The sequence below is a fragment of the Odocoileus virginianus genome, unplaced genomic scaffold, assembly GCF_023699985.2.
Source record: "Odocoileus virginianus isolate 20LAN1187 ecotype Illinois unplaced genomic scaffold, Ovbor_1.2 Unplaced_Contig_3, whole genome shotgun sequence".
In the NCBI taxonomy this organism is placed as follows: Eukaryota; Metazoa; Chordata; class Mammalia; order Artiodactyla; family Cervidae; genus Odocoileus; species Odocoileus virginianus.
This window is the reverse complement of record NW_027224320.1, coordinates 957,085-980,592: the sequence shown is the minus strand read 5'-3', so window position 1 is coordinate 980,592 and position 23,508 is coordinate 957,085. Positions and strand designations below refer to the sequence as shown.

Sequence of the window (23,508 nt, the reverse complement as noted above, 5' to 3'; positions counted from 1 at the left end):
ACGCCAGGGAGGTCACAGTGAGCAGGGGACACCTGTCCGTCCTGGGGGCAGAGGTCCTGTCCTGGGCTGCCAGTGAGGAGACAAGGCCCAGGGTGAGCGCCGGAGCTGGTGCTGGGCCCTGGGGGGTCTAGGCTCTGGTCCAGCTGCCCCCACCCGACCCCCACCAGCCACGTGAACACCTGCGCCCAAGGGTGTTCAGACCTTCCCTGGCCTGCACCTGACCCTGAGGTTTTATGTGTCCCCCAGGGAGGGTCTCTGGGGCCAGGCCTGTCCTTGGTGGCCTGGCCCCCACCTTCTGGAAATGGTGCACACGGCCCCCCACTGCCCCAGCTTTTTGTGTGTGTCTGTGTCCGAGTGCCTCTGTGCTCCTTTCTCTGCGTGTTATCTGGGTGTGTATATCTGCGTGTACTGAGGGTGTGAGTGGTGTCCACGTGTGTGATCCTAGGGGGGACGCCCGGGTGCCTGTGTCGCTCCTGCAAGCGTGTGGTGCGGCGGGTGTGCGCGCGTGGTGTGTGCGCGCGTGGGTGTGGCGTGTCCTCCCGCAGCGCGGCTGGTTCGGGGCGCCAGTCCCCGGGCGCCACCCTGGGGCGCGGCCGGCGGAGAGGAGCGCGGGCGGGCAGGCCGGCGGCACACGTGGGCCCGGCGCCGCCCCCCGCGGCCCACCCCCGGCCGCCCCCGCCGGGAGGGAGCCGGGATAAGTGGCGGCGCGGACGCCGCGCCCTGTCTCCGGAGCGGCGGCGCGCAGCTCTCCGGTCCCAGCCCTAGACGAGGACTCGGCGCTCTTGGCCCGGTAACTGCCTGCGTCCCCGCCCGAGCCGTGCCTGCCCCCCGGGTGCGGCCGCCCCGCGTCCCGCGGTCCCCGCGTCCCCGCGCTCGGCGTGGGCTCCCGCGCCCCTGTGCGCGTGTGCACGAGCGCGCGCGTGTCTGCGTGTGCCCGGCGCCTGCGCCCCGCTCCCTGGCGGCGGCCCCGAACCAACTTGTCGCCGCCGTCAACTCCGTGTCCGCGTGTCCGTCCCCCGCGGGCAGCCCTGCCGGCGGGGTTGCGCTCCTGGCGCCGGCGGACGCGGGCAGGCGGCAAAGTTTTTTGGGAGAGCCTGGCTGACTTTCCTGGGGGACCCGCGGTCGTGCGTGTCCGTGGGTGGGGATCTGGGCGCGCGGAGCTGGTGCCCTGGCGGCCGGGGCAGCGGGAGCCGGCCTCCCGGGGACACTTCTCCCTGCCGCAGGCGTTTCTTTACGAAGAGTGATGAGGGGCTAGCGCTGGGTGGCTCCGCTCGCAGACGGGGGCGGGGGCAGCCCCGGGCTCCGCGCTCCTAAAGCCAGGCAGGATCTGGGGCCCGGCGCTAGCTGGGAAGCTGGGGGTGGGGGGGACGTGGGGGGCGCCCCCCGCCAAGATGAAGGGGCTGCCCCGGCTGGCCTGGCCCTGACGCTCGGGGTTGTGCGCTGGTGGATCGCAGAAGCCCGGTCGTGATGCAGGCAGGTTTGTGGCGGCACCTTTAGAATTTTGGGCAGGAGGAATTAACCAGAGCGTCATCCACCCCGTGACCGCGCCCCTGTGAAACTTCCTTGGGGGTTTTAGCATGGAAGGGTGTTTTGCAGCTGGGTCTTTATGCCCACAGAGCTGACTATCATTTCCACTTGATTACAGCTAAAATAGTCTTTAAGATGAAGTTTCCTGAAATGATTTAAAATAAACACAGATGGGAAGAGGGGGGGAGAAAGCTGTAAGGAGGCACTTAAAAGATAAAGTGAGCATTTTTCTTAAGAACAAATGGGGTTTTCAGTCTTAAGAAATTTATGTATCTGTAAAATTTTTGAAGTGGAAGGGTTTTTCTTTTTTTTTTTTTTAACTGCTTTAAAAAAATGTGAATGACTGATCAAGGTTTCCCTCCTGACGTCTCTGTTTTGCCTTCTCTCTGACCGTGCACCATTCCCTTTTTCCTTCCTAGCACCTGAAGATCCTTTCACAATGCCAGAGGAACGTTCCCCCCGGCTGACCCCACAGAACGTTCCCTACCAGGACCTCCCTCATCTGGTCAACGCTGATGGACAGTACCTCTTCTGCCGGTACTGGAAACCCTCGGGCGCGCCCAGGTCAGTCTGCCCCCAGCCCCCAGTGATGCTGAGGTTGGTCCCCAGGGACGTCGGGGGGTCATGCCCCCTCCGCCTTCCTATGCAGCTCCTGCGAGGCCACTTTCTCCGTGACCTACTTCACGTGCCGCTTTAACATCGAGCCCAGCAGGCTAACAGAGCTGAGGGCTTATGCTTCATCTTTTTTAAAATTAAGAAGCAGGAGTTCTATTTCCAATATGACAAGTCGGATGTGAGTTCTACCGTATGGCAGTTTTCACAGGACTTTATTTTTTGTGCTGGAGTTGATTTCCTGTTGTGCAGGCATGCCTTTAAAAATCCAACCCAACAGTGACTGAAAACCACCTGATCAGATAAAATCAAAATGATGTGTATGTATAGTAACTTTTGTTGTCTGTCCGGTTTGACTGTGAGCCTCAGAGGGTGTCGTTCGTGTATCAGAGAAGGAAGGGGGTCTGCCTGTCTCCTGATTTCTTGCCAGCTCAGTTACTTGGTACATTTCCCATCAAGGATTATGTCTTGCTGTTGGAAACGGGCTTTGGGAGGACACACAGTGAGACAGCTGGCCTCCTGTTACTTCCCTCCGCGTATAAAACGGGGAAAACCCTGCTTGTTTGTGTTGTTCAGGGAAGGAAACGACTTGGGGTAGCCAGCTGGCCTGGCGACCAGCGAACGTCTCCTGTTCCAACAGGCCTCTGGTCCCCGGAGGCCCGCGTGGGGCGTGAGGTGTGGGGTGGGCTGTGGGATTATGTCTCCCTCACCGTGTCAGTCGTTACCCACCCTGAGCACGGGTATGAAATTTCTCCTACGGCTTTAGCAAGGTGTGTGCAATCCCGGTAGCTGCACATTCAAGACAAGAAAAGCAACAACAGAAAAACAGAGATGTGACCTGTGAAGACCTGGTTTAGAATCACAGCTTCGGGGCAGCCGGATAAGCTGGCTGTTCGTGGGCGGTTAATAGTCCTGGGGTCTGGCGTTGTCTTTCTTAAAGGTCCCTGGAGGAGAGAGCTGGAGGGGGGTGCGGGTGGGGTCTGGCGCGCAGTGGCCCCCGGCGGCTTTGATTTCTAACCGCCCTGGGGTGGGGGCGCGTTCATTTGCTCAGTGTGCACTTGGCGATGGTGAGCCTCAGACTTTGGGGGCGTCCTTCGCGGGTGGGGAGGCTGTCCTCAGTGGAGGTCAGTGGGACACAGCCTGCAGGCTTCCGACGGGGCGGGGCTGCCCGTCCTTGAGCTGCGCTGGTCTCACAGTCTCCACCCCAGTGGCCCAGGGCCCGCTTCCTCGCTTTTGCTCCAGTTAGAGATGGCAGCCCCCACCCCGCTCCCCCCGCCCCCCGGCTCCACCAGCTGTGTTTAAATCTCTTGGGGTCAGTGTTTATCTCTTGCTGGGAATGAGAATGGGGTGGGTGGGGGCCACACAAGGGTTCCGGGCTTTGTCAGAGAGGCCCCCCCACCCCCGCCTGCCTGCCCGTTTCCACCCCCTCAGATGATGCAGGTTCATCAGCTCCCTCGGGGGAGCCAGTAGGCCCCCCACCCTGGGTCGGAGGACCTTTAAAACCCATCCCCACCAGTCCTGACCCCTCGGGAGGTCCTGGAGGCCCCTGTGGTGACAGACGCTGCTGCATCCTGGGGTCCTGGAGGGATCAGGCCGGGGGGGGGGCCTGGGGCAGAGTCTGTGCCCGCTGGTGGGGCCGCATCTCACGCCTGGGCCCAGCCGCTCTGTCAGACCGACCACCTGCCCTCCTGCGGGTGAGCGGCAGGCCTGTTGCCTGCGGAGCGGAAGGGCCCGCTGGGCTCAGCCCGCCCCTCCAGGGAGCGCCCTCCAGGCTCTTACCCCGGGGAGCTCAGAGTCTTCTGTGGGCCAGTCCTCAGGGAAAACACCCCAAATGTCCCTGGTGTCTGCTCCTTTTTAAAAATGTTTCCCGCGGAGGCCCTCGGGCCCTCAGAGGCCCCTGCCTTGTAGATGGTGCCTGATAGAGGGTCTTGATCATCATGAGCCTGAGGCTGAAAGCCCACCCTTGGTCGCGCCGAGGCAGGTTTGTGTTCGTCTGGGGGCAGAGATTTATGGTGACAACGGATACCGACCGTCCTTAGGATGCAGCAGAATGGTCTCCCTTGTAGTGGGTCTCGGGCGTGCTCTGGACTCTGGACAGGTCTCTTAGATGTGATCTCGTTTTATCTAACCAATCAACCCGCGAGGCAGGTGCTATCCTTGTGAACCCTCTTCAAACGCTGGTCCAGCTGCATTTTGTCCACATTCCTCTGGTTCCACTGAGCACAAGACTTCTGTCCGAGGACTGTCTTCCTGATGAATTCTTGTTTTCGTTAGGATGCAGCTCACTCCTTACGGAAAGGAGTGATAGGATCTTTCATTGTGATCCTGCTCAGTCGTGCCCCCGTGGACGGTAGTCCTCCTGGCTCCTCTGCCCATGGGTTTCTCCAGGCAAGAACACTGGAGTGGGTTGCTATTTCCTCCTCCAGGAGATCCTCCACACCCAGGGGTCAAACCCGCGCCTCCTGCATTGACAGGAGGATTGTTAACCACTGAGCCGCTTGGGAAGCCAACAGGATCATTCTTCTTACTGATTGTTTGCTGGCAGTAGGTTAAAATGTGATCTGTTCTGAAACCCCAAATCTTCTTATGCCCCTGGAGACTGGGAATTGTGGAATTTTAAAATACTGATTCTGCAGCAGGCCTCCCGACGGTGTTCTCAGGGTCGTGGAACTGGCCGGGTGGGACGTGAGCTGCTCCTTCGTGGCTCTCGGGCCCTGGGATGATACTTCACACCTCTGGGTTCAGGTTACCACTCAGTATGCCTAAAGGGCAGCTTTGAATCACCTTCTGAACGTTCCTCAGCCGTCCTGGCCCCCAAGGGTGGCTGACAGGTCAGCAGCGTCGGGCCCCCGAGGGTCTGATGCACACAGCGCCCGGTTGGATGGCTTGGCTCCGAGGAAGCCCTCCCTTGGTTCAGCCAGATGAGGAGGGCTGCAGGCCTCCTGGGTGTTCAGGGCCCGGCGTGGACACGTCACGTCTGTCTGCCTGGGGCTGACTGGGCAGTCTGAAGCAGACCCTTGTGAGATAAAGGCTTGGATGCCCTGCGTCTCCCCCCCAAGCAGGGGGCTTCCTCTTGCCCAGCCCACGCTCCGTCTCTGGGGGGCCCCCCACCCCAACACTGTGGAGCGACCAGGCTCTCTTCCTGTCGCTTTGCTGTCGCGACAGTTGGGGCCCCCAGGGGGCCGCTTCATAGAGCTCCGTTCCTCTGCTCACCGGGGGCCTGGGCAGACAGCCGGGTGACTCCCCCTTGAGAAAGTTCCAGATCCGGGTCCTCCCCCCAGGCAGGGGGGAGGGCTGGCCTGCCTCCTCTCGGGGGCTGGCCTTCCTCCGAAGGAGGGTGACAGGGCATCCTTTCTGGAACCTCCCCGTGGGCTTGGAGCCTCGGCCATTCCTGGAGTCGAGAGGCCTCCGCTTCCGCCTCCTCCCTCTTCCTGGAGTCGAGAGGCCGAGGCCTCCGCCTCCTGCCTCTGATGTGCCCTGCTCTGCCCTGGGTCACGTTGACCGCGTCTCCACGAGGCTCTCGGTGTCCGCCTTGGGAGTTGCGGCCAGAGCCGTCTCAAGACGCTTCCTCCCACCAATGCAAATTTACCTGAGGAAGCAGCAGAACTCGCTGGGAGCTGGGATATATTTAAATGCTGGAGAACACCCTCCCTTCCTGCCGCCCTCATATCGTCCTCCCGTCAGCCACCAGCCCCTCGGGTCTGCCACCTGGGGCCCTGAAGATGGAGCCGGGTGCAGACCGTGGAGTGCGGAGCCTCCGCCATCTGGCCGGACCCCACTGCCCCCTGAGAGCCCGTTCCCCTGGATCAGCTCGTCTCTGTCCTCCGCTCTGCCTCCGTTTGCTCACCGGGTCGTGTGCCCCCTGTGTAGGGTGCGGGCACTGTGCTCTGGGCGGCGCTCCCTGGGGTTCTGTGTGTCTCGGGGGGCTGCCTCCCGGGGGCCCCTGCTGCTCCCGGTCCCGCGTGGCCTTCCGCCCAAGCTCCTACCACCTGCGTGACGAGGCGTGACCACATCACTGCCTTTGGTTGGCATGTTCCCAGGGCCAACCACATCCCACCCCTTGTTGCAGTGAGTCACTCAGTTGTGTCCGACTCTTTGTGACCCCACGGACCGCAGCACGCCAGGCCTCCCTGTCCATCACCAGCTCCTGGAGTTTACTCAGATTCATGTCCATCGAGTCGGTGATGCCATCCAACCATCACATCCTCTGTCATCCCCTTCTCCTCCCGCCTTCCATCTTTCCCAGCATCAGGGTCTTTTCCAGTGAGTCAGTTCTTCGAGGCCCAGGCATTGGCGCTTCAGCTTCAGCATCAGTCTTTCCAGTGCACACTCAGGGCTGACTTCCCTTCGGATGGACTGGTTGGATCTCCTTGCAGTTGAGGGAGTGCCACCCCTTAGGTCCCATCCCTTACTCATCCCTGAAAGTGGCCCTGGGGCCTAGTTCTGGGTGTGTCCACTCTTCCCACTCAGCTGTGGTCGCGCTCCCGCCCAACAGGCCAGTCAGGAGACACTGGTTTACTGATGTCTGGGAGCTGGTACCAGGGTGGGGAGACAGTGGTGAGGATCTCTGCCTTTGAGGAAGAGGTGGGTGAGGAAGAGGCAATCTGATCCATCATACTCCCCATGTGACGGGGAGGGGCGGGGGGGGGTGGTTCCTGGTGGCTCAGTGGTCAAGAATCCGCCTGCAATGCCAGAGACTGAGTTCAGTCTCTGGGTCGGGAAGATCCCTTGGAGAAGGGAATGGCAACCCATTCCAGTGTTTTTGCCTGGAGAATCCCATGGACAGAGGAGGCTGGCGGGCTGCAGTCCATGGAGTTGCAAAGAATCAGACATGACCGAGCAACTAAACAACACCAACCTAGAGATGGGACAACTGCCAGGCACGGTGCAAGTTAGATACAGGGTTGCACGGGGCAGACACGGCCCCTCAAGTGGGAGGTTTGGTGGGCAGAGCACAGGCTTGGTGCCCGCTCCCATTCACCCTTCCAGCCAGCAGCCTGGAGCAGTGTTGCTCCCGTGAGAAGCATGTGCAGGGCTGGGAACCACGGGAAGGTGGAGACAGGGGAGAGGCCAGGCCCCGGGGTTCTGCCAGCCAGACTATGGGCTTGAGTTTGTGCCTTGGTGGGTGGGAAGCCCCGGACCAGCTTTAGGCCCAGAAGCCATGCAGTCGGGCTTGTGGCTTGAGCTTAGCTGGCGAGAGGTGATGCAGGGTGCAGGTGAGGGGCTGAGTCAGCCCCTTGAGGTGCTGGGGGCAGAACTGGTGCTGGAGGGTCCCCAGGGGCCTCCCCGGGTGCGTGGGGAACGTGGGGCCCCCTGCACAGCACACCGTCGGCTCGCTCCCCTCCAGAGGCGCCGGGGCTGCTGTCTGATGGCGAGGACCTGTGGACCACCGGGCTGTGGGATCTCCCGCTGGAGCATCCCTGAGAAGCCAGTAGGGAAATCAGAGAGGGAAGCAGGGTGGGCAGGGGCGGCCGGCAAACCTCCCTAGTGAGATACTGACGCGGGGGGCAGTCAGTTTCCTGAAGGCAAGAGGGGAATCCTGTCCCCCTTGGCTCCCCACCACAAGAATCAGAAAGGGCCTTAGACTTCTCTGAGTGGGTTCCTGAAATTTCCACCTAAACGCGGAGACTGTGGTCCTCACTCTGTGTTGTATGGTAGCGATATGATTTTTAATCCCATCACTGCCTTCCAGTCCTACCTCAGCTTTCTCTTGCCTATTTTAAGAATTTCCCAAAGTTCCTTCCTCGTGGATGGAGCCGTCGGTCCTCCTCCTGGTGTTTCCGCCTTTGTTGCAGCAAACTGCCTGCTTTTTAAATAGGGCATCTCTTCTGGGCTTTTTTTTAAAGACTCTTCGAATAGCAAAGATCTTTTTGATGGCGAGAGGAAAGGCCACTGCTATTCTTGCAGTATTCTTGCAGTTGATTTTTCCAACAGCTTCGTTAAGGCATAATTTTTTCCAGTTGCTATAAGAATGTTCTGTGGATACAAGTCGGGCTTTGTTTTGCAGTGGAGTGGAAGAAAAAAAAATTGCAAAATAAGCCGCTCCCTGAAAGGCGGCCATTGTCCACCGTTGTGCGTTGCTCAGCACCTTTTAGGTAGAGATGCCCATCCGGGCGCACTTTGTCCCCGAGTGCCAACCAAACGGGATTCTCCTGCCAACGGCCCTTCGTGTGTGACTCTGCAGCTGAGATTACAGCGTGACCCTTGTCCCACATTTAGGGTCAGCCAAGTCTTTTGCTGGGGGTGGTACTTTTGTTTCACATGGGCCTGCTTGCTGGGGTGGAGGTGGGGAGGCGGATTCAGTTCAGTTCAGTTGCTTAGTCATGTCCGACTCTTGGCGACCCCGTGGACCACAGCACACCAGGCTTCTCTGTCCATCACCAACTCCTGAAGCTTGCTCAAATTCATGTCCGTTGAGTCGGTGATGCCATCCAACCATCTCATCCTCTGTCGTCCCCTTCTCCTGCCTTCAATCTTTCCCAGCATCAGGGTCTTTTCCAGTGAGTCAGTTCTTTGCATCAGGTGGCCAAAGTACTGGAGTTTCAGCTTCAGCATCAGTCCTTCCAGTGACCACCCAGGACTGATTTCCTTTAGGATGGACTGGTTGGCTGCCTTACCTTCTGCAAAAAGGTTCAGAGGAGCTCTTACCGTGGCCTTGCCGCTCTGTCAGTGTTGGGAAGGAAGAGGGCAGGAGGGGCAGAGCGGAAGGAAAGAGAGGGGGTTCGGGGACTGCATCCTCAGGGGACGTTAGGGTGAAGGGGAGCTGGGCCTTCCTTTCCTTGAGCAGAGTCCTTGGAAGGCTCCACAGGCAGGATGGACACGGAGAAGGGACCCCCTGCGCCATTCAGGGCTCTCGAGTCCGGGGTCGCGGGGCGCCGCCCCCAGAGAGCGGGTCTCGGGGGGCTGACCGGAGGAGGGCCTGGGTCTCCGCGCTCTCAGAGTGCTTCTCAGCCCTGCCCTCAGGCCCCCTGTGTGCACGCGTGTCCGTGGCGCTGAGATCTGGGCCGCCCTTGGCGGGAGCTCAGAACCGTGCGTCCCCAGGGGCCCGGGTGTCTGAGCGTGTGGCTGGCGGGGCTGAGCCCTCGGAGGCGGCAGCTCTCCCCAGCTGTCAGGGCTTCCTGGGGGTGGTGGAGGCTTTAGGGGGTGGGCTCTGTGGACCTCGGAGTCTCATGGCACATGAACGCGCGTCCTTTCTCGGAAGGCACAGTGGTCACCCACTCCCCAGTCCCTCAGGGTGGGGGTGGCCCGGGACCCCAACGCTCAGTGCCAACCACATCACCTGCAGGGGGGTAGATGGCCTCAGAGGGTGAACACGGCCCTGGGGGGTGGGGCGTGGGGCTGCAGGGGCATCCCTAGGGCTGGCATCCTTCCACTCCGCACCTCCGCCCTGTGGGTTTAGACCGCGGGGCAGCTTTCCCAGGAGGCATTCAAGCAGACATCCCACCCGGGGCCGGGGTCTCGGAGGGCCTCGCTGCTCCCCGCTTCCCCCAGAGGCCCGCCCCTCCGTGTCTCCCTCTGGGCGGTCCTGTTTTCAGTGGTGTGAAGCGTGCGGGCACCTCTGCAAAGCCCAGGGAGGCTGAGGACCAGGGGAGCCCGACCTCAGGAAGGTGCAGGAGACTGACGTAGGACCCGGGGCGGGGCGGGTCCCGGGGGAGCCCAGGAGGCCTCGAGAAAGGGAAGCCGAAGATGATGTAGGGTGGGAGTGCTCCACGTGGAGTGGGGAGGAGGGAAGAAGGGATGGAGGGGGGAGAACCTGGGGCAGGGAGCTGGGGGCTTGGGTCAGGCTGGCCTGCTCCGAGCAGGGCGGATTGCCCCGGGCTGTCCACGTGGCCGGATTAGAGATGAGGGGCCTGTGCTTGGGAAACAAGGCTTTAGGTGTTCTAGGTGCTTTGCTGTGTTCATGCTGTTCGGTCCATCGTGCTGAGACATCTTTCAGGGGAGACTGGTGTCTTGGGGACTCACGGCAGGACGGTGCCGTGGACAGTAGTGGGCCTTGGCAGTGGTAAACCAAATGGCAGGCCTTGGAAGTAGACCCAGAACCTGCCCGGGTCCACACGGTCGGGGTGGGGCTGGAGGCTGCCCCTGGACCCGAGAGTCCGTCTTCTCGTGGTTGAACAGGGGCCCCTTTCCCCTGGGTGGTCATAGAATCAGACGCTGGGCATCTGCGGGGTCAATGCCTGGCACCAGTTACGAGATGTGAGTGTGTGGGTTGTCTTGGGCTCCCCCACCGTCCTCCTGATGGGCTCTGGGGACCACCGTGGGCTTGTCTGTCATCCACCAAGCTCACTCCATCCTCCCTGCCAGCATCAGTCACAGGCACCCCGAGTGTGAGGGATGACCTTCCTGACCTCCGTCTTGACCTCCCTCCCTGTGACGCAGGCTGTGTGCTTTCCCCAGGCTCCGGGCTAGTTACTTAGCAGTTAGAGCCGTTTCTGTGAGATTTCAGACACCGCAAAAACATCCACTTTATGGGTGCTCGGTTTATAAAGTCACAGGGATACTGTTGGTGGTGCAGTTCTTTCTGAGATAACATGCAGTTAGCAAACTCAATGCTTCGTTTAATGTCACTTGGAAACCTCTGTGCCCGTGTTGGAGGTGTGACCCTTGACCCACTGGAGGACCGAGCGACCGATAGGGAGGGGGCCTGGGGGTCAGCGCGCCCAGACCCCTCTGGTTCTCAGCTCCGTCTGCAGCGGCCTCAGCGCACGGCGCGTTTTCTTCCCGGGCCCGACGGCGTGCCGGGGTGCGTGGAGGTGCTGGTGCTTGGGCTGGGCTTTGCGTCTGTAAGGGAAGCGTGCTCAGGGCATCAGGAGGTCTCTGATTGGCGGCCCGTGCTGGGGCCCACGGGCATCTCTGTGCGTCTCTGGTCAGCTGCTCCCCCCGCAGGGCAGGCAGCCGGCCGGGGCCCACTGGCCTGAAGTGTCTGGCCTGGCAGGCTGTTGGTCTGATCTTCCGCACGTCCCCTGGGGCATCAGGGTGGCAGTGTTTCAAGGGCAATGAGAGAGCAACAACATGCTTTCCAAGTCTTTGCTTGGGTCAAGTTTGCAAGTGTCCCACAGGCAGAGTGGGTCAGCCCAGAGGCGCTGGAGGCCTGTCCGCGGAGCAAGGTCGGGGGAGGATGTTCGTGGCCGTTTTGACTCCGTCGCTGGGAAGGGACTTTGGTGCTGACAGCTGGGACACCAGGGTTGGAATTTTGTTTCTGCCTCTGAGTGACTAGATAAGATGCCAGCAGGTAGGCTGTTATATAACTCGGGCAGTTTGCAGGTCACAGTGGCGACAGCCTGTGAGCTTCTCCAAGGCAGAGCTCACGCTTCGTGTCTTTCTGTCTTCCTCAGCTCTGACCCCTGGTAGAGTTTCATGTCTAGCACAAACCAAGAGATCGGAGCATGTTTGTTGAATGAATGAGTGAACTTCCTGTATTTATAGGTAAGACAGTTGGACGGGTTGATTCTCAAAAGTCCCTGCCAGCGCAGTTTTCTAGGAAAGGAGCAGCATTTCCACCGAGTGTAGACCAGAGGGGCTAACTCTCTGTGCAGGAATCAGGGCACCTAAAATTCAGAAGCATCAGTGAAGGGAGTTACTAACAGCTAAGAAGAGAATATTCCCTACAGCCAGCCAGTCCCCTGGAATACTAGGTGGCTGGGTTTTAGCCATTTTAACTTTGAAGTAAAGTTTGCAGACACACCTGTGAGTGGGAGCTGCGGGTCGGCAGGGGGCGGCTTCAGTGTTACTGCAGCAGTCGGCGTGGGCGCCAGAGTCTGGGGTCGGGGTCTTAATGTGCGGACGATTCAGCAGGCGTTAGCCGAGCTGCAGGCGTAGACTCAGCAGCCCACGCTAGAAGGTGATGGGGGTCCTCCGAGCGGCCTGAAGACTTGGGGTCCGCTTGGCCGCAGACCCCAATCGCGTGAGCTCTTTCTGAGCGTCTTGTGCGTGCCGGGCCTCATTCTGGTTTGGAGACCCTGAAGTGGTTCAGCACCCCCTCTGCCTTTGAAGACCGCTCCCAACATGTGCCAGGGAGACAGCGCCAAGCGCCGTGGCGGTTTGCTCCTGAGGCCCATGCATTCTGGGTAGGTGGGAGCGGGTGTTCAGGGAAAACTTCAGGTGACTCTAAACTGACCCTTGAAGGTGTGGAAGGTGAGTGGAGGAACCACTTTCGCACGGGCGTGGAGTATGTTCTGAAAACAACAGAAGCCTTCTTCTGTCTGAAGCCTGCGGTGCGTGGCGGGAGATGCGTTTGGAATGGCTGGTCCGGGAGCTGGAATTTGAATGGCCGTCATGTTAGTCTGCCACAAAGTGCCACAGACCTGCTGGCTTAAACAGCAGAAATCTCCTTTCCCACAGTCCCGAGGGCTGAAGGTCCGCGTCCCGGAGCTGGCGGGCGGCGTCTGGTGAGAGCTGCTGGCCCGTGGGTGCCGCGTCCTTGTCGTGTGTCCGCGCGGCTTCTCCGCCACCTTCCCGCCGACGGGGCAGATGCTCCGTGACTGGACGAGCCTCCTGACTTCCCACGCTCCTGCGTCTCTGTGGTTTCGTGGCGGACGCCCCAGCCTGTCTGAGGTTGCTGTGGGTTTAGGCTTTGCCTTGGCGTCTTGTGTCTTAGGATCACCTGGTGTCAGCAAACTGCGCTGGCTGACTGGCCTGAGGCAGGTTCAGACGTGAGAGTGGGCAGTGCCCGGGTAAACCCCGTCCGTGCCCTGCAGACCCAGCAGCTGCCTGCTCTGTGCCCATTCCTCCACCTTCCTGACTAACTTTCGTTCCTCGGGGTTGGTTTTAATCAGGTGTGAATGTTCCCTTTTCCCAGTGTTATTTGCAGCAGGAGCTGCAAATAATAGCCTATTATTAAAAGACTATTAAAATAAGAGTCTTTCAACAAAAGGTGCTGGAACAGCTGGATGCCTGTCTGTGGCTCAGTCGCTCGGTCGTGTCTGCTCTCTGTGACCCCGTGGACTGCAGCCCGCAGGCTCCTCTGTCCATGGGATCCTCCAGGCAAGAACACTGGAGTGGGTGCCATTTCCTCCTCCAGGGGATCTTCCCGACCCAGGGATCGAACCGTGTCTCTTATGCCTCCTGCATTGGCAGGCGGGTTCTTCACCACCAGTGCCACCTGGGAGGCCCTGGAACAGTCGGATGTCTACATGCAAAAAAATGAAGATGGACCTTTTCCTCACACCATGTACAAAAGTAAACTAAAGCCGCAGCTGTAAAACTCTTAGAAGAAAGATAAGAGTAAGTCTTCACTACCTTGGGTTTGACCATGGCTTCTTAGATATGACCCCAAAAGGACAAGCAACAAAAGAAGAAAATGATACATTGGACTTCATCAGAGTGAAAAACTTCTGTGCTTTAAAGTATAGTTTGAAGAAAACGAAAAGAGAGTTCACAGAATGGGAGAAAATACTTGCAAAACATCTATGTGATAAGGGAATTGTATCTGGGATATGAAAAGAATGCTTGTAATTCAATGATAGAAAGATAGCCTCCCTGAAAAAAATGGGCAAGAAACTTAACTAACATTTCCCCAAACAAGATTTACTGATGGCTAATGAGCATAAGAAAAGATGCTCAGCATTAGTTGTCAGCGGGGAGATGTTGACAAATCAAAGCCGCGAGGAGGTGCCACTTCCCAGCCGCTCGGACGGCTGCGGGATGCCGACAGGTGATGGTGTGTATTGGTGGGGACGTGGAGAAGTCTGGACTCTCATGGCCTGCTGAGGGAATTTAAAATGGTGGGGCCGCTTCGGAAAACAGGCTGACAGCTACTCAGAGGTTAAGCACTGTTAGCGTATGACACCGCAGTTCCATCCCTAGGTATATATCGAAAGCAACTGGGGACTGACAAGGTATGTACTAGTATATTTAAAATAGATAAACAGGGACCTATGTTTTGGCATAAGGAACTATAGTGTCTTCTAATCACCCATCATGGAGAAGAGCCTAAAAAGGAATGAGTATCACTGAGTCACTTTGCTGTTCACCTGAAACAGTATCAATGAATTATACTTCAGTTTTTTAAAACATTGAAAACATGTCCACACACTTGTGCACAAACATTCATGACAGTGTTATTCCTAATAGTCACAATGTGGGAACACGCCAGATGTCCATAACTGGTGACTGGATACGTAAAATGTGGCATGTCCACACAGTGGAATATTTGGCCACAAAAAGGGAGGAAATACTGGTACACTGATGAACCTGAAACAATTATGCTGAGAGAAGCAAGTCACAAAAGATGCCATGTTAATATGATCCCATTTTCATGAAGTGTCCAGCCTAGGCCAGTCTTTGGAGAAAGAAGGTGTATTCATGGTTGCCGTGAGCTGGGTGGAGGCTGAGACAGTTGAGGGTGACAGCTAGGAGCAGGGGTTTCTTTTCAGGGCGATGGACGTGCTCTAAAATTGATTATGAGGTTGGTTACACTCCTCTGTAAATGTGCGAAGATCCAGTGAATTGTATACTTTAACAGAACAGATTATATAATCCCATGAAAGCTCTCACCAAAAAAAACACAAATACCTAAGAAAACGAGTTCAGAGATGCTGCTGCTGCTGCTGCTGAGTCGCTTCAGTCGTGTCCGACTCTGGGCGACCCCATAGGCGGCAGCCCACCAGGCTCCCCCGTCCCTGGGACTCTCCAGGCAAGAACACTGGAGCGGGTTGCCATTTCCTTCTCCAATTAAGAGGTGCTGGGCAAACATTTTTAATGATGTTTACCAAAAATACCCTAACGACACAGAGTGACATGGGATATGATGTATAGAGGGTAGAGTATAGAGCGGTGATCTCAGTCATATTAAAAGTATGGTCATGGAAAAGAGATTAGAAATACGACTATAAAAACGGAATGCGTGGCCTCAAGCCTTGCGCTGTCTTGGGAAAGGCCCACGCTCCAGTCTGACACCTCGCTGGATTCCTCCTGGGCTTCACCTCCATGAATCTCACACCATCACATGGGGCTGACGTCATGCTTGCTGTTTCACTGACATGGAAACTGGCCCCAGAGAACCACGTGCTAATGAACGCGGAGCCGGGACTGAACCCGCATCTCTTTGCTCTAAAGGCAGTGCTCTCTCGGCAGCACCCAGCTCAGCCTTGTAAACACATACAGAGCTGTCTGTGGCGCCCGGCTGTGTGCACAAGTGCCCTGTAGCCCCACCTGATGGATGGGGAGACTGAGGCTTGGCAAGGGGCTGCGACCAGGGGCCTGGGTGGAGCGACAGGAGTGGAGCGAGCCCACGGTGCCTGGTCCCTCCCCTCCACCCGCGTCCGGCTGCAGCGGGATGACGATGCTCGCCTGGGTGCAGCTGCCTAGCTGCAGGGTCTCAGCAGAGCTCCGAGGCCCGAGCTCTGTCCCCCCAGAGTGGTGAGCCTGTCCCCTAAGCGCGTCTCTCTGCTCCTCTTGCATCTCCTGCATTCTCAATAAATTCCCGATTGTTTATTGCCATCCGCTTGGCATTTCACCACCCAGAAGGACTTGGAGCCATCTGCAGACTTGGAAAGTTCATGCTGTTCTCCTTCCAGGAAAAAAAAAAAGGAAAAGACTGTTACATAAGATGGGCCAGAGCACACTCTTACAGGAAGGTTGGGAGCCGCTTGTCAGACCGTAGGCCCCCTGCTCTCTCCTCCCGCCGTTGCATCATCCAGGTCCAAAGTCACACGCCGCTGTCAGAACCATGCTTCCTCGCAGAGCCGTCGAGAAGAATCCAAGTGTCTCCCCGACGTCCATGAACAACTTCAGGCACCCCTTCGGGTCTCAGGAGGGCTTCCTCCAGGAGAACGCTCAGGCCCTCTCACAGTGTGCGCTGGCCACCCTGCTCTCTGTCCTTCTGGCAGGGCGGGGGCCACCTCCGGGGCCGGGGTCCCCGTGCGCCCTCCCCTTCCCCCCCTCACGTCCCCAGCTGCAACCGTCTCCCCTTCCCCCCCCCTCACCTCCCCAGCTGCAACCGTCTCCCCTTCCCCCCCGCACCTCCCCAGCTGCAGCCGTCTCCCCTCCCCCCCCCACCTCCCAGCTGCAGCCATCTCCCCTTCTCCCCCCACCTCCCAGCTGCAGCCGTCTCCCCTTCTCCCCCCACCTCCCCAGCTGCAGCCGTCTCCCCTTCTCCCCCCACCTCCCCAGCTGCAGCCGTCTCCCCTCCCCCCCCCTCACCTCCCAGCTGCAGCCGTCTCCCCTTCTCCCCCCACCTCCCCAGCTGCAGCCGTCTCCCCTTCCCCCCCTCCCCTCCCCAGCTGCAGCCGTCTCCCCGTCCCCCCCCCCGCACCTCCCAGCTGCAGCCGTCTCCCCTTCCCCCCTCACCTCCCCAGCTGCAGCCGTCTCCCCTTCCCCCCCCCCCCGCACCTCCCAGCTGCAGCCGTCTCCCCTTCCCCCCTCACCTCCCCAGCTGCAGCCAGTCTCCCCTTCTCCCCCCACCTCCCCAGCTGCAGCCGTCTACCTCCAGCTGCAGCCGTCTCCCCTCTCCCCACCCTCACACTCCCCAGCTGCAGCCGTCGTCCCCTTCTCCCCCCCCTCACCCTCCCCGGCTGCAGCCGTCTCCCCTTCCCCCCGCACCTCCCCAGCTGCAGCCGTCTCCCCTTCAACCTCCAGGCTCTCCCCTGCCTGCTCACCTCGGGTCATTGAATTTTGTTGTAAATAGAATTTGCTGTTTTTGCGTGAGCATGTTCATGGTAAGACGTTGAGAAATGAAGGGAAAGTAGGGAGCTTGGACGACTGATACCCTCCCCGGGTGGTCCTTGGTAACACTCTCGGACTCTGAGGAATTGGAAACCACCGTGCAGGTGGAGGGTCAGTCCCCTGGCTCTGCAAATGCGAGGGACAGAGGAGCTGGGACCGTTCGCTCCCTTGCAGGGGCGGGGTGGCTGGGGCAAGACCCAGAGGTCTGAGTGAGAGGCGAAGGCCCACCCCCAAGGAGCCAGGCGGGCGAGGCAGTGAGGGATGGGTGAGCAGTAGGCCCAAGGCATTAGCTAACCCTGCCGGCCCGGCTCTGAGCTGAGGTGACCTTGGCCTGGTCTGAACGGAAGCCTGCTGTCTGGGGAGGAGGCAGCACCCACCCGCCTGCCATCCACACCCTCCTGCTCTCTGCCACTCGTGCTGGCCTCCCTGGCAATGGGGCTTTCTTTTATTCAAAAAACCTTATTCACTTTTGGCTGCACGGGCTTTTCTCTAGTTTCAGAGGTCACTCCGTGGCTGTGGCGTGCAGGCATCTCCGTGAAGAGCCTTCTCATGGTGCCGACCACCGGCTCCAGAGCACGTGGGCCCGAGGTGGTTGTTTGCACAGGCTCAGCTGCTCCGTGGCACGCGGCATCTTCCTGGGTCAGGGATCAGACCCATGTCTCTGGCGCCGGCAGGCAGATTCTTTACCGCTGAGCTACCGGGGAGGCCCACACTGGGTCTTTCTGCCTCCTCACCCCCCCAGGACCACTTGGAGGTTGGCCTCCTCACTGACCACCTCTTACAGGGGTCACCTCTGTCTGTGGCCTCGCTCCTCTGGGTGAGAATGCAGACATCCGGTGGTGAGAGCGGGGCGCGGTGACCACCCCGCCCGTCGGGGGAAGGACCCCGGGGAGCCGCATTCCAGTTCTGTGCAGGCCGCCTGTGTGGTGTTGGCCGCAGTGTCCGACTTGAAAATCATATCTTCATTGTTCTCTTGGACTAGATTTCCTTTTTCATTGCCCGTCCATTTTGAGCGGAAAGGCTATTCTAACTTGGGGGATGGAAGGCCAGTCTGAGATGCCCTCAGCAGAATGTGAGCACGAGGCTCAGAAACACCTTCTTGACCCAGAAACCGGAGCCGGCTTGTGCTGGAGAGCTGTTTCAGACAGACCAGCACCTCGCCAAGGCCTCCCTACCCGCCTGGAGGACGGGATGGGGGGGGATTGGGCGATCCTAATGACCCAGCGTTCTCTGCCATCACTTCACGCCAGGCCTCCAGCGTTGGCCCTGGGCGCCCATCTGCGTGGGAGCCTGTGAGACGGAAGTGCCCGGCCCATGACATGTCACCCCGCGTGGTGAGTGCTGAGGTCTCTCCCATCCTGTCCAGAAACCGGTGTTCGGCTTCTGCGGGGTGCACACGCTTGCGATCACAAGTCCGCCCCCCGCCCCCCGACGTGAGCCCACCGCTCTGTTCTTTGTGGGACGGGACAGCCCAGCACCCCAACATCACCGACCCGTGGCATCCCTGCTGCTGCGTGTCCAGCTGAGACCCTGGGAAGTGGCGGAGGCGGTAGCGTTCCCTGGGCCCTTGGGCGGGTGGCGGCCCGCAGCTGGGAACCAGAGCCCACACGGGTACTTGTCGGTGCAGAGAGGAGGCGACCTGGGCTTGGGATGGAGCCCAGAGCTCTCCCGAGGGAAGCCGGTCCGTCACCCCAACCCCTGGCCTCGGTTCTCCACGTCACAGACCCCGGTACAGCTGTGATGTTTGCCATTAACAGACCATCCTGAACGTCAGGCCGTGTGCTTCTGCAGGCAAGCCATTAGTGATTTCCCTGAGGGCTGGTTCCAAACATTGATCCGGACGCCAGTCCCCCGAGGAGCCCTTTGGCGTGAGGACCTTTTCAGGGTGGTGGGCAGGCGGTGGCTGCAAGGAGACGCTGCTGAAGACGTCACACTCTTGGTGTCAACAAAGGGCCGTGTTCTCCTGGCCGCTTACGGTACAGACTGCTTTGCCATGGAACATAGACCCCTCCCCGAGGCCACACCCCAAAGGCGTAGGAAATTCTTTTTGGGAAGGAGCTGTCTGACGTTGGAGGAGTGATAATTTCTGCAAGCCTTTCCAGCTTGGTTTATGGGCGGCAGGTCTGCGCCTCTCGTCCCCGGAGCTCTCGTGTGTTCTCCACGTCCGGCAGATCATGGGGGTCTGGTCAAGCCTGGCCCGGGCCTCCAGACCCTCTCTGCTCGTCACATTTTGAGCATCGGGACTGCCAGCTGCTCCGTGCCTCTGGCGGCCCATATCTGGTGCTGTTTGCATTTTGGGTGGCTCAGACAGTAAAGTGTCTGCCTGCAACGCGGGAGACCGGGGGTCGATCCCTGGGTCAGGAAGATGGCATGGAGAAATAAATGGCAACCCACTCCAGTATTCTTGCCTGGAGAATCCAATGGACGGAGGAGCCTGGCGGGCTACAGTCCAAGGGGATGCAGAGAGCCAGACGCGACTGAATGGCTTCACTTTCTTTCTTTGCATTTTATTGGCAGCAGTGAGGCATGTACCCGAGTTGGTGACACCCTGTCCGACAAACTCTTCTAAAAAGCATTTATTTGTCTGGCTGCCGCACACCGGCTCTTTGCAGCATCGGGCGGTCTCTCTAGCTGTGGCGTTTGGGCTTAGTCGCTCTGCCGTGTGTGGGATGTTAGGTCCCCATCTGGGGATCAAACCTGTGTCCCCTGCAATGCACGGCAGGCTCAAGCGCTGGACCACCCGGGACGTCCCCTGACAAACTCCTTCTGTTGTTGCTGCTGCCGCTTCCCAGTGTTGCTGAGATGTTGATGTGCAACGCTGTCTGAGCTTAAGAAGCTGTGCAACTTAATGAAATCACACGGCCTCTGAGATGAGTATCACAGAAGCTCATATCTCATACAGATGCAAAAATAAAAGGGGGGTGGGACTTTTCCCCCTTCTGATGGGATCTGCTCTCTTTACTGCTTTCCTGCACAGCGTCCGGCAGTGGCCACTATACGCCATGCTGGACATCGCGTCCCAGGACTCGACTTATATCCGAAGTTTGTGTTCGGACCTCTCCCTCCTCCTTCCCCCTCCCACCCCCATCCTTGGAAACCACAAATCTGATACTTTGTTGTAGGAGTGTCTTCTGTTTGGCTCTCCTTTTGTTTTTAGATTCCACATACATCAAGGTATTGCTTTCTCTCTGACTTACTCCACTCAGCATAATGCCCTCAGGGTCCATCCGCGTTGTTGCAAACGGTAGAATTTCCTCAGTTCTTATGGCTGAGTTCTGTTCCACTGCGTGTACACACCGTGTCTTGATCTGTCTGTCTGTTGGTGGACACAGGTTGTTCCTGTAAACAGTGCTGCTATGAATGGGGGCGGTGCAGATATCTCGTGAACATAGTGTTTCCATTTCCTTTGGATGCATTCTCAGAAGTGGAATTGCTGCACCCTGTGATAGCTTTGTTTTTAACCTTTTTAGGAAGCTCCACACTGTTCTCCATAGTGGCTGCACCGGTTGACATTCCCAGCAGGAGTGTGGGCGGGTTCCCTGCTCTCCACACCCTCTCTAGTATTTGTTCTTTGTAGACCCTTGATGTTGGTCGCTCTGCAGGAGGTGGTACCTCATGGGAGTTTCGATGTGCCGTTTCCCTGATGACTAGTGGTGTAGACCATCTTTTCATGTGCCTGTTGCCCATCCGTGTGTCTTCTTTGGAGAACATCTGACTGTGTCCTCAACCTGTGTCTAGAGCGCCTGGGGCTGCAGGAAGCAATTCCACGCTGCGGGGTTGGGGGGGGGGGGGCTCACAGCAGCACTTGGCCCCTAGCCCTGACCTCTCCACGGCGCTTCACACAACCTGGCACGCACTCACTCACTGATTATTCTGGCTCCGGCCGGGGACGCGAAGCTCCACCAGGGTAGGGACTTTGTCTAACTCAGGTGTATCTTCAGAGCCTGAGCCAGACCCCGAACTCAGTCAGCGTCTGTCACTGCAGGAGCTAGTGGCCGAGAGAAGGGTGAGCACCAGGCTCTGGCAGGCGGCCCTGTGACGGGTGTGTGTGTGACCGGTGGGGTCAGAGCAGCCTCCCGGGAGAAGCACGTCTGTGTCTATGTCTGTGTCTGTCTGCATGTAGACGGATGATGGCTGGATGGATAGACAGATGCACGCATGCGTGCTCAGTCCTGTCCGACTCTTTGCAACCCCATGGACTGTAGCCCACAGCCTCCTCTGTCCATGGGATTCTCCAGGCAAGAATACTGGAGTGGGTTGCCATGCCCTCCTCCAGGGGATCTTCCCAACCCAGGGAGGGAACCTGAGCTCTGCATCAGCAGGCGGATTCTTTACCACTGAGCCACCTGGGAAGGCCAGATAAATAGATACGATAGGATAAGCAGTGTTTTTCTTTTTTAAGAAAGCAGGTGCTCTTAGAAACTTGCTGGAGCCTTGCAGCATCTGAACTTAGCACCGCAGGTCTTGCCACCCTGCTTGTTAGGAGCTTGCCTTAGAGAGGACGTGGGTGCAGAAACATCAGTTGTGGCAGAAAGGCAGCGGCGGGCCACACAGCATCTGCTTCCTGCTGCAAAGCATGACCGAGGGGCCTGGCTGGGCCGTGCGGCAGGAGGGCCCCCCACCGCTGGCTTTGTGGGGTGCGCTCTATGTTATCCTCACGCTGGCCCTGTGTGGTCCCCGCTTCCCAGGAAGGGAACCGGGATTCAGCAGCTGGCCCAGGGGCGCGGTTAAGGAGCCACAGAGGTGGGTCTGCACCCACACCCTCCGGCCCCTGCCTGTGTGACGGGCCTGTCCGTGAGGGTCCGCGTTCGTTACGGTTCCGGCTGAGCTTTGTGACCGAGAAAGCCCACAGCGTGGTGCTCACGTGAGACGTATGTCTGGGTCTGTCTCCGTCACCCGTCCAGGGGTCCGCACGGCCAGGCGGGGGCCCAGCCCCTTCCGCCTAGTTGCCCTCCACCCCGAGGGGTGGTCCGGCGACCACAGCCGGGTCCTTGGTGTCCGGGCTCCAGGGCGTGGGAAGGAGGAGGAGCCGGTGCGAGGCGGGTGTCGTGGAGACCGCACACGCGGTGGTGTCGTGCCTCGCTGCGGGCCGCGGGCTCTGTGGCCTCCGCCTGGTGGCGGTGTGTCCGGAAGCTCCCGGGAGCGGGGTTGGAGCCTGGGGCCGAGCTAGGGAAGCGCTGTCTGCCGTCACTGTGCTGTGATCACTTGTTCATTTAGCAGCAAGCGTTAACCTGTCTGGGGGCTGCCGGGAAGCCCGGTGACGTGGCCAGGAGAGGAGCCGCTGGCTGCCAAACAGGGACGAGCCCAGGGGGCCAGGCCACAGTTTCTCGTGCACGCCGCTCCGGTCCGTCTGCCCCGCTGCCCCTGAGGCAGCGCGTGAGGCGGGGAACTGCATAGAGGGTGGGTTCACTGTGGGCGGGGCTGGAGCCAGGAGCGGGAGCTGGGCCCCCCCCGGGATCCCGGTGGGAGGGGCAGGACAGAGGTTCGAGGTCGCTGGGTTCTACCTCCGCCTCTTCTGATGGTGTGTGTGTAACATCCGCGCTTTCAGGGTCCGTTTAGTCGTCTTTATGTTACAGGGCTCCTGGGCAGGCCCTGCTGGGATAACAGGTTTGGTCTGGGGTGGTGGATGCTCCCAGCTGTGTCTCCCGTCCCTCTGGCCACTTCGGGCCCCTGGACCCTGACGGTTAGTCCTGCGTGGTGTTGGACGGTGTCCGAGCTGGCCCCGCCTGCCCCCCACCCTTGTGGGAACTCTGCTGACCCTCGTCCTGAGCCTTGTTACCTGTGACCCCGAGCTGCCTCCCTGCTCCCTGGCTCAGCTGGGTCATCCGTGGTCTCTGCCTGACCACCCGCACCCTCCTGAGGCCTCCGTGGCCAGATCGCTCTGGGGGAACCTGAGCGCAGAGCCTCAGGACAGACAGGGATGCAGAGCGCGGGCAGGACGGCCTGGCAGGGAGGAAGGGGTCCCGGGAGGGAGGTGCGGGGCTGAGAGCGAGTCAGCTGCCCGAGTGTCGTGGGGACAACTCTTGGCGTCGGCAGGACGGGAAGCTGCACAGATTGGAGTGGGAGGCCTGGGGGCAGGGTGTGGAGCGGGGAGGCTGTTGCGATCCTCGGGTCCGGGGGAGCGGGGGCTGGGGGCGGCAGCAGACAGCTGCAGGAGATGCACGTGAGCGTTGCGGCCTTCCGGGGAGCGGGCCCCAGGCTCTGTGTCCAGAAATTGCAGGCAGGGCCACAGTGGTGGACCCAGGTCTGCCCGCGACACGGCTGGAGGCTCAGAGCCCTGCCTGTCTTCTAACGCACATCCTCACGTCCCACCCAAAACCAGAGTGCTGTCTGCCGGGAGGAGAAGTTTTCCTGCAAACCCCATGAACCCATCAACCCACTGAGCAGCCTGGTGTCTGCTGGGCGAGGTTCTGGGCGATGGAGACTGGGAGGTGTCACTTAAGTGCCTGGAAAACAAAGAAGCAGGTTTTTCCAGCCCAGGGTGACCAGGGGCTGTCACACAACCATGCCTGGAGACGGGGGCCCAGGAGGAAGTGTGACTGATGCTGGCTGGGGTTCCATGTGGCCAGGGTGCCACCGGAGGGGCGGGATCCCCCTGGACAGACGGGAGGTGGGTGCGGTCGTGGTACACGAGCGTGGCCCAGAAAGCTTGTGGTGGATGAGGCGGCCGCCCTACTGATGATCAGGGAGATGGGAATAAAGGCC

General features: G+C 59.4%; 1 protein-coding gene across 5 annotated transcripts in view; it reads left to right on the top strand.

The window, feature by feature from the left end:
* The first annotated feature begins 527 nt into the window (after positions 1-527).
* Positions 528-23,508, top strand: part of MGLL (monoglyceride lipase) — a 90,742-nt gene continuing 67,761 nt past the window's right edge. The window contains exons 1-2 of one of the 5 annotated variants that reach the window (XM_070463477.1): positions 528-790; positions 1,947-2,091. In XM_070463477.1, coding sequence (XP_070319578.1) covers positions 1,967-2,091 — 125 coding nt within the window. In that variant the 5' untranslated portion in view covers positions 528-790; positions 1,947-1,966. Of the gene's footprint in view, positions 791-935; positions 1,478-1,600; positions 1,746-1,946; positions 2,092-23,508 lie in introns of those variants that run through there. The other 4 variants (XM_070463480.1, XM_070463479.1, XM_020881110.2 and 1 more) reach the window with 4 other exon arrangements.